Source organism: Protobothrops mucrosquamatus, unplaced genomic scaffold (genome assembly GCF_001527695.2).
Source record: "Protobothrops mucrosquamatus isolate PMUCROS unplaced genomic scaffold, P.Mucros_1.0 scaffold3430, whole genome shotgun sequence".
Lineage (NCBI taxonomy): Eukaryota > Metazoa > Chordata > Lepidosauria > Squamata > Viperidae > Protobothrops > Protobothrops mucrosquamatus.
Window position 1 is genome coordinate 96,213 of NW_015389410.1, and position 10,240 is coordinate 106,452.

The window sequence follows — 10,240 nt, forward strand, 5'->3', positions numbered from 1 at the left end:
TTCAAAACATTTGCATTCTTCAATCCAGTAGTAGACCTATTTATTTAAAAAAAGAGAGAAAGGGTAAGGCTACAGAAGCCAGAATTTTGCTAGAGTAGAGGTCCCCAACTCCTGGTCTGTGGCCTATTGGGAACCGGTCCACAAAAGCGGCGGGCAAGTGCGTGAAGCTCCATTTGTGCACACCTGGGATTAGATTGCACATGCGAAACCATCCCTTCCCTCCCTCCCTTGCCGCTGCCAGTCTGTGGAGCTGGAAAGGTTGGGGACCACCATGCTAGAGGATTGAGACTGAGTAAAAAGATCATAGATCAGACTGAAGTGAGTGGTCCCATGAGAAAATGGCAGAATCAGTTGGAGCCATAAGATTTCCAGCCTGAAGAATGTCGTTCTTGGCCATTTTCTCAGTGCCTCTCCGAACATCCTCCATTGCCTGCTCACAGCATCCTGAGGCAGGTTGTGGGGGGAAACACCCATTGCAGAGCACTAAGTCATCCTCGGGTTTTTTCAGCTGTGGAAGCATAATGGATTACAGGCAGAAATGGTTAGTGACCCATCCTTTCACTGGGCAGCTTGCCCTAGGCCCAACATGATTAGTTGTTCTGAGGTTGACCAAGATCAGTTAAGAGGCTGCTATCTGCTGTGACAATAATTAAGTGTATTATAGTTAACTGAATGCTGTTAGATTAAATTTCACTTTATTAAATCAACATGTAAGCATGTAGATTCTCTGGAGATGCTCATAGCAAGTGAATAAGGTTGCTAACCCTCAAATAAATAGCAATGAAAAAGAGAGAATTCTATTTCCTGCTTNTTATGGATCATCGCACAGTCAGCCAGATGTTCAGACTGGATTTGGCATTTTGTCTACCTATCGAGTCCTTACCCAGGACCTGGGATAGGCAGATGTGGATGTTTGATGGTATTACAGATATCATCGCAGGATGGAAGCAGTTCCTAGTAAGGCCGCCTTTTGCAATTGACTAATAGCGAATTTGTCAATGCCAATGGTGCTCAAGTGTGGCTCCAGTTGTTTTGGGATTGCACCCAAGGCACCTATTACTATTGGTACTACCTTTGCTTGCTTTTGCCACAGTCTTTCTATTTCCATTTGTAGGTCTCTGTATTTTGTTATCTTCTCCAGTTCTTTCTCGTCTATTCTGCTGTCTCCAGGCACTGCCACGTCCACTATCCAGACTTTTTTGTCTTTCTTATCAACAATTGTTAAGTCTGGGGTGTTATGTTATTATTATTAATTTCCTAGTCAGATCTGAGGATAAGCTTTTATCTGCCCCTGAAGGTGATGAAAACGGCCTTTCCAACCACCACGGAGTTTATTCCAAAGCCTTCCCAGATCGAATCAGACTGTGTAAGCCGGCGAGAGATCATTTCCTTCCCCTACCTCCACACTTGCACCCACTCAACAACCCAGAATCGCAAGGCATTTAAAGACCAAGAAACGCGATATAAACGTGGACGATCCGGCTCTGTGCCACCGGAGGGCGCTGCAAGAGCCGGAGCTGCCACAAACTAAAAGCGATCACCCGAGCTGAAGGCGAGCATGCTCGCTGAGCTCCAGGCGACGATCCTCGCAGATCCAGCTGCTTGGCTTAACCCGGAAGGAGACGCGCTTTTCGGCAGCTCTCCAGCGGCTACTCCAGCGGTGAGTCGGCTCGCTTGCACCGGAGATGGCTACGTTTTTTGGGGAGGTGGTCACACCCCCGTCCCGCGCCGGCCTGGATGACGAAGAAGAGCTTGCAGAAGAGCGCGAAGAGACTCAGGAGGATCGTGAGATCCGGCTGGCGCTGGAGAAGAAAAGGTCGCGAGCAGGAGAGATCCGCGAGCGAGAAAAGATTTGGGGAGGAGGGAGGGAGGGAGGGAGGGGGGACCCTTCGCTTCTGAGCACGTTCAGAGTGTGGCATTTCTTCTTTAAAAGTCGGCGCGGAGGAAAGGGGTGCTGCTCCCCCAAAACGCCCACTATAGCTGAAAGGGGTGCACAGCGCACGTGGATCTGGAATCATTGTTAGTTGATTTATACCAGTGTTTCTTAAAGTGGGGTCCCCCAACCAAGACCCTTTCAGGGGTCCGCGAGACCAAAATTATTTGCCGGCCAACGTTGGGAAGTGAAGTATTTAAATAATACAATAATTGATACAACGCTAAAATTCCGTCAAATGATCATGGGAAGCTGTAGCATCAGAGAATGCGTTGGTTTTAATTTGTAATACGGTGCATATCGAATATAACCCCTACAAACGATAGTTCTTTTGGGGTCCCCCATAATTTTTAAAAATGGGAAGGGGACCTGAGCACTGCTTCAGTCTGTTAACTTGCTGGATGGAGATTGCACAATGTGATAAATCAGGAGTTGGACAAACGGAGCTTGTGCAATATGCTAAGCTTCAAAAAACAACCAGCCAGCATTATTATTCACCAAGCTTAGCATAGGATGTGAATGTAGCAATAATAATTTGTAGTGCAAACTTGGCTGAAGTGCCTCTCAAACAAATTAAGTTTCTAGTATATTTGATTGGTACAATAAATATGAGTTATAAACTTCATAATATAACATATGAATATATGATGTAGTGAGCAGTGAAATAGCCTTTTAGCGCTATACTTACATTAGTCCTCTTTGGGGCAAAGAAAAACCCATCTTTCCTGAATATCCTTAGTATCTGGCCTGATTTAATTAAGATGGGACTGGACTTGAGCTTGATTCTTCTGTGCATCCCCATTAACTCTAGAAGGGCACTTGTGATCATTAGACGTGTGAGAGAAATGTCAGCATTGCTTTGTGTTGTTTTTAAAAACATTGTGTAGCAGAAAAGACACAAAAACCCCACAACCGAAACCCTAACAAACCAAAAAAACCTGGGGCTTCATAGAACTGCATGTAGGCTGTGTTTTCATTAAATACTTATTTCTTTATTGTAGTTTATTTTTAATCCAGCTTTCTTCACTTTTACAACATACTGAACTATTAACTGTACATTCTGGATTCATGCAACACATTAAGCTTACCTGTAGTTACCTAGTCTGCATTTATTGTCTCAGGTGAATGCAGCCGTGTTGTTTCCAGTGGTTAGTTACTTTTGATTTCCTTGGGGAAATGGTGCAGGGATCATTTCTTGGGAAAGCAGCCTAAAAGCTGCTCACTGTATCAATGAGTGGAGAGTGAAAGCATTTTTTTAGTCAGTGGTACTGTTATGGAAGCTTAGAGGTTTTCTTTGTATTCGTTGTGATTGTGTGATGTACCAATTGCTACCATTAGAAGGTAGAAGTTTGGTTGTTTATGTGCAGATGTTTCATTACTGGATTAGATAACATCTTCAGTGCTATAGAAATGTCTGCAAGGAAACAACTAAACTCAGAGAGCAGCAAAGATTCCACACAACAAATTGCTTTTCTCTGATATAACTCAAGTTTTTTTTCTGTAGCCTTTTGTTCAGATCTTTTTAATCATGTTCTTTTTCTGATACTTAGAGATGTTTGTATCACCTGGAATACCCCAGACATATCGGCAGGAGAAAAGTTTCCTTGTTCAAAGTTTATTTTGGGTGTTGGAGGCAATGCAGTAGGTGAGAAGCGGAAGATGGCCATTCTTTCTTTCAGCACTGAAGTAGCTTGTGGAAGTCTTCTTGGTTCATTTCTATCAACCAAAATAATTTGTGGATCATGGTCTCTGTGTAAATTGACATGCAATGCTTAGTCTTGCTAATAATGATTGCTAATATAGATTCAGAACAGTCTAGTGATTCATCTAATAAATCTCATTTGGTCCACAGCATTCTTGTCTTCATTTATTTTGAATTCTGGAAGCTGGGAGCTGGTTGGCTCTGCCCAGTTATGGAATGAGTGGTGCAGAACATCAAAAGTAACCAATCTTCTTCCAAAAGATTCATATTGTTGTTTTTATCGGTCAGTTTCAGATCCCACAGTAAGTACTGTAGTATCTCTTACCATTTGGAGGCAGAGAAGTTCAATCAAAACTTTCAAAATTATTTTTAAAAAGTTAAATTAAAGCAAGTCAAACTCAATTCCTGGTGATTTCTCAACACGACTGTGTAGATTTTTTTGACAACAGTCTGGAAGGGGGTTTCGATGATGATATGGTGATGATGATGATGATGATGATGATGATGATGATGATGATGATTTCACAGACTGGCCTTCAGCCCTGGATTTCCATTATAGTCACCCCTTCAAATACTAACAAGATTTGACCCTATTGAGCTTTCAAACTGAAACAGGCTTTTCACCCTGCTGAGACTTCAAACTAATAATCGTTCTTCGCTTTTAGCTTCTGCACCACAGAAATGCTTATATACAATTAGCATAGTTGTTCATGGATACTTCTGTCTTTTCATTTTTAAAAACAAAGGATAGTTTAAAATAACACCACTAACTAAACATTAATGCACTCCTACACATTTATATTAATGGCAGCTTGAGGGTTGAGTCTTTTTAGATACTGCCCACTTAAGCAGGAATTTCTAACTGAGAATTCTTTGGGTGAACATAAGTAGTTGTCTCCACACTAACTTCAGGTGCCATCATCTATATGCGGTGCTATTTGGTACTTCTAGCCTCTTCCAATTATCTCATGTGCCAGTGAAGAAGAATCGTGCAGTAACAATTAAGGATGTGCCAGTTGGAATATTTGTCCAAATTCAGTACAGGTAGTCCTCAGCTTACAGCCATTCACTGAAAAAAGAGACTTCTGACCATTTTTTTACACTTGCTGACTGTTGCAGCCTCTCCGTGGTCATGTGATCAAAATTTGGATGCTTGGCAACTGGCATGTATTTATGACGATTGCAGTGTCCTGGGGTCGTGTGATCATCTTTTGCAACTTTTTGACAAGCAAAGTCAAACAACTGTTAGTAACCTAACAACTGCAGTGATTCTTTTTTTTTGTAATATATTTTATTGATATTTTTTTAAACATAAATCACTTAATAATTGGTGAACAGTGTGTTGTATGGGTTACATTTGTAAAACAATCATTAACAATAGATTTCTATAATCCATAATCCACATAATGGTTTTAGTTGATTTCCTCTTTTCCCAAAATATCCTCTTTTGCAAACATTGAGTTAATACAGTTCTTATTGTTTTGATAGATAACAATTAAATATATAATTTTCCCCAATATTCCTAAAAATAATCACATCAATATAATATTTCTTTTCTATCCAATCATTCTGGTTGCCATAGATCCTGTTACAGTCCTTATTTTAGTTTATTTCTCCCACCAAATTCTAGGTATTCTTAACTGGTTAAGATTTTCTCAAAAATTAATTACATTTAAAAATTTAACTCGAAACCATCTCACACTTTTACATTTGTTAAGGAATAGATAAAACAATGAAAAGAAAAGAAAGAAGAACAAGAGTAAAGAAACATAAAAAATAACATACTACTTAAAATATATATCCTTCCTAAGCTAATATATATTTATTTCCTAAATTTCTTATTTTTAACCATAATTAAAAATATGTTTAATCTTTAAACATTCCATTTAATACATCTAGTCATCTAGTCCTTTAACTCTTATTCAAAACATTTTTTAATCCATTATAATTTTCTTAAATTCAATCACATTTAAGTATCTAAAACATTCCCTTTATCTAGGTCATTTCAACTTTTTTATATTACTCATATTAAGAAAGAGAACAAAAAAGGGGAAAAAACATACTATATTATTTAGGGAATTCGTCCCTCTTAAAATGATATATATATTCCAAAACTTTTCTATTTCTTTAACCATATTCAAACAAATGTTTCTTTTTTAAGTATTCTCTCTTGTAAGTCCCATCATCTATTTTAGTCTTTTTCCTTTGCCCAGTATCTTTCTTAATGTATTTTGCTGAATCAAAAAGTTTTTTCATATGTTCGTAAACGTTGCTGTAGGTATAAAAAGTAAATCAGGTGAAGTGCCTTGTACGGGGCTTCTGCCTTTCCATGTTTGTTGAAAATCTTTTTCTTTTTCTTTCTCTCCGCTTCTCTTATCATTTCCTTTTTCTCCAATGTTCCTGACATCTCTACAGTCCATTTTATCCAATCTGTTTTCTTGTCCTCAGATTTATTTTGTAGTCTTAAGAGATAAGTTGTTTTTTTCAATTCTTGTACATTTTTTTCCACTAGGATTAAATTATGTTTCCTTGTTTTGTTAAGTTCCATCTTTAAATTTCTATTCTCAATTCTATATCCATTTGTCTGTTTATCTGCTTCTTCTCTGTTGTTGTTTTCTGGGAATTTTTTTGTTGTAGAGTTAACTTAGAAATAGATTGATTTATATATTCAAAGTTATTTTGATTTCTTTGTAGTTTAAACTCATTGTTGTTTGGATTAGTTGCAGTATACTATATATCTCCTCCTGTGAAATATTTATGTTTTCTTGATATGTTCTTTCTACATGTCTCTGATCCATGATGGCCAATAATTTGAGTTTTTCTCTTTCTTTCTTTTCTCTGCAAATAGAGTCCCAATTAAATAGATATTTGTAATCCAAATCGTTCAAAAAATATTTTTTTTCTGAAATTTGTAATTCTTTGTCCACAGCTCAGATATTGTCTTTTTTTGTCACAGCTGTTCTTTGTTGTTAAAACTTTGAAGGTCACAAACACAGATTAGCTTTTCTCAGGTTTTGCAGTGATTCACTTAACGGTGGCAAGAAAGATCATAAAATGGGGCAAAACTCACAACTGTCTTGCTTAGCTGTGGAAATGTTGGGCTCAACTGTGGTCATAAGTTAAGGACTACCTGTATAATGTTCAATGGAAGCACATATATATTCACTTAGAAGTAGGTTCTTCTATATTGCATGAAATTTACTTCTAAGGAAATACCCAGAAGATTGCAGCTTGTGGTGATCCAGGGGGTGGGGTGAGGGTCGATTGGTTGCATTAGGCTTTTGTGTCTCTTTCACTAAAATTAATGTATTTCTCATCCTTTTCAGATTTTACTGTGCCAATGCAATTGTCACGTGGCTGAAGACCAACAGTTTCAGTGGGTTGAAAAGGTAAAAGAGGAGAAATAGGACAATCAAGGCCAGGGTCAAATCACCAGGCCCCTTCCCTTTCTGTAGGCATGTTTGATTATGTTTTGGATAGCCCAGGTTGTGAATCTGAGGTTGCATTTATCTAGGAGTGGCTTCATTTAACCTTACCTAAAAGAAAAGAGGCATTATTTGGGGGTTTTATAGTGATTCAGATTTGAAAACAAAAAGATGCTTTGGAGTGCACATGTACTATATTTTCAGAAAGCACATGTCTGCAGCTGCCTCTCTTCCTGGTATTGCAAGGCTGCACGGCTATTCAGGGATCTTGGGAATAGTCATGTTTGGTTTAAATTAGAGTTGCGGAAAGGTATTGCCTGCGCAATGCTGTGTACTGAATAGCTCCTTTTTTTTACCTTAGAATCTGATCCACACACAGCCCCGCTTCGTCACATTAAAAATCAGATTGAAATCAGCAGGGGCAGGGGCAGAATCATTAGCAGCCCCCAGTATCTTTGGCTTCCAAGAATGGGTGTGACCTAGTTCATCTCTTGGGTTCAGGAATGTTGGTGAGCCGTGGTGGCACAGTGGTTAAAGTGCAGTATTGCAAGCTAACTCTGCTCACTGTCAGGAGTTCGATCCTGACCTGCTCAAGGTTGACTCAGCCTTCCAGTCAGTAAAATGAGGACCCAGATTGTTGGGGGCAATATGCTGACTCTGTAAATTGCTGTAAAGCACTATGAAGCAATATATAAGTCTAAGTGCTATTGCTATTGCTATTTTATCTTCCTTTTAGGTTTTTGGGTGCCTGCAGAAGATTGATTTGCAAGTACTGGTTCTTTCAGCATGTCCTGTAACAGATTATAAAACCACTGAATCCACTCTAACTCTCCCTTCACCTTTCCTGAAAGCATTGAAAACAAGAGAGTTTAAAGACAAAGTTTATTGCTCCCTTCTAGAACAGCCAAATATTGTACGGGATCTCCCGGCAGCAGGTATTTCACACAATATTTATGAACATTATATATACATTTTAGTGGTATTGGATGGCTAATGGTAACATCAAACCTATCATATTTTAGCTTGTGTATTTCCTGTGCTAACAGAATTTCTAGCATTTTTTCAAGAAATGCAAATTGTAAATTAATGTATTATAACTTAACCTAGCAAGTCTTACTGAATCACTGGACTTTTAATTCTGATAGGTATTCATTTATTTATTTACTTTTACTTACAAGACTACCTGTGACCCCCCCTGGGTCATTGTTTCAAAGACATTTGCTTATCAGATTCCTCAGTGCCTTCAACAATGGCAGACGAAGCTTCCATTCTCCATCATTTCTCCATCTGGGCGAAAAGTGTTTTTGTGCACCTATGGGGTGCTTGGGACAGCTCCACCCCCTCCCCTACCTGCCTCGCCTTGTGGTGGCAGCACCCAGCTTCATGCCATAAGTGGCCGTAAGCAGCCGCAGAAGTGGGCTGGCGGCCACATGGGCTCCTGCTGGACTGGACTGTTGGTGCCGGCAAGGTGAGGCAGGTATCGGGGAAAAGAATAAGACATCCCCCGAAAATAAGACCTACTGCCTCTTTTGGATGCAAAAAAATATAAGACCGAGTCTTGTTTTCGGGAAAACATGGTAGCACACACATCAGGAGCTGACCACCGGAAATGTTTTGACATTTTGTATTATGTCATAAAATGCTTTATGATAATTTTATGTCATAAAATTTACCAAATTTCAATTCCATGGGAGTTATGGATCCTAGATTTTGGGTGCATTCTGTAAATTAACTCTTTTGAGGTACCTTGGTCAAAAAGTAGTGATTTAGCTCACTAAAATTGTGTGAGTTAACCAGCTTCATCCCTAGTTTAAAAGTTATAATGGGTGAGATCTAGTATATTTGAACAACAGAACATGATCCTTTCTTTGGTCCTCAAACATACGTTACCAATCAGATATTAGTGTTGCAAGTTAAAAGTAACAATTTGTGTATCAACATAATTATTGAGTTGGGTTTCCTTTGTAGAGTAAAACGGAAGATACTGCTACAGTCTAATAAATTGGTAGTTCGCTGTTATCCCAAGAATGTATTAATTATTTTGCTCTCTTTTCCATTTAGTTCTCAGTTACTGTCAGGTGTGGCAAATCCCTGCAATATTTTATCAATGTTACACTGATATACTCCAACTGGACTTAGTAACTATTGAAACCTTCAAACCTGTCTTATCATCCAAAATTCTAAAAAGTTTAGTGGAGGTAAGATTTAATTATTACACTGAATAGCAAGGAGATGGGTGAATTATTGTGTTCTGGCTAGATTTGCCTTTGATGAGATAGGCAGCTATATAAAATTGATTAATAAATAACACCAAGTCCTTTCAATTACACTTTCATTTACATGAATTTAAACAGGTACATGCTGGTAAATTTCAAAACATTTGCATTCTTCAATCCAGTAGTAGACCTACTTATTTAAAAAAAGAGAGAAAGGGTAAGGCTACAGAAGCCAGAATTTTGCTAGAGTAGAGGTCCCCAACTCCTGGTCTGTGGCCTATTGGGAACCGGTCCACAAAAGCGGCGGGCAAGTGCGTGAAGCTCCATTTGTGCACACCTGGGATTAGATTGCACATGCGAAACCATCCCTTCCCTCCCTCCCTTGCCGCTGCCAGTCTGTGGAGCTGGAAAAGTTGGGGACCACGGTGCTAGAGGATTGAGACTGAGTAAAAAGATCAGAGATCAGACTGAAGTGAGTGGTCCCATGAGAAAATGGCAGAGTCAGTTGGAGCCATAAGAATTCCAGCCTGAAGAATGTCATTCTTGGCCATTTTCTCAGTGCCTCTCCGAACATCCTCCATTGCCTGCTCACAGCATCCTGAGGCAGGTTGTGGGGGGAAACACCCATTGCAGAGCACTAAGTCATCCTCGGGGTTTTTCAGCTGTGGAAGCATAATGGATTACAGGCAGAAATGGTTAGTGACCCATCCTTTCACTGGGCAGCTTGCCCTAGGCCCAACATGGTTAGTTGTTCTGAGGTTGACTAAGATCAGTTAAGAGGCTGCTATCTGCTGTGACAATAATTAAGTGTATTATAGTTAACTGAATGCTGTTAGATTAAATTTCACTTTATTAAATCAACATGTAAGCATGTAGATTCTCTGGAGATGCTCATAGCAAGTGAATAAGGTTGCTAACCCTCAAATAAATAGCAATGAAAAAGAGAGAATTCTATTTCCTGCTT

At 39.1% G+C, this 10,240-nt stretch overlaps 1 protein-coding gene across 1 annotated transcript; it reads left to right on the plus strand.

Annotated features, from left to right (window-relative positions):
- Positions 1 to 1,639: 1,639 nt before the first annotated feature.
- LOC107297637 (proteasome assembly chaperone 1-like) lies at positions 1,640 to 9,258 on the plus strand (the record flags this gene model as incomplete). The annotated part of the gene is made up of 6 exons (XM_015826998.1): positions 1,640 to 1,816; positions 3,484 to 3,578; positions 3,786 to 3,937; positions 6,962 to 7,024; positions 7,797 to 7,995; positions 9,122 to 9,258. Coding segments are annotated over exons 1-6 (777 nt in total), but the record flags the coding sequence as incomplete, so codon positions are not given.
- Positions 9,259 to 10,240: the final 982 nt, after the last annotated feature.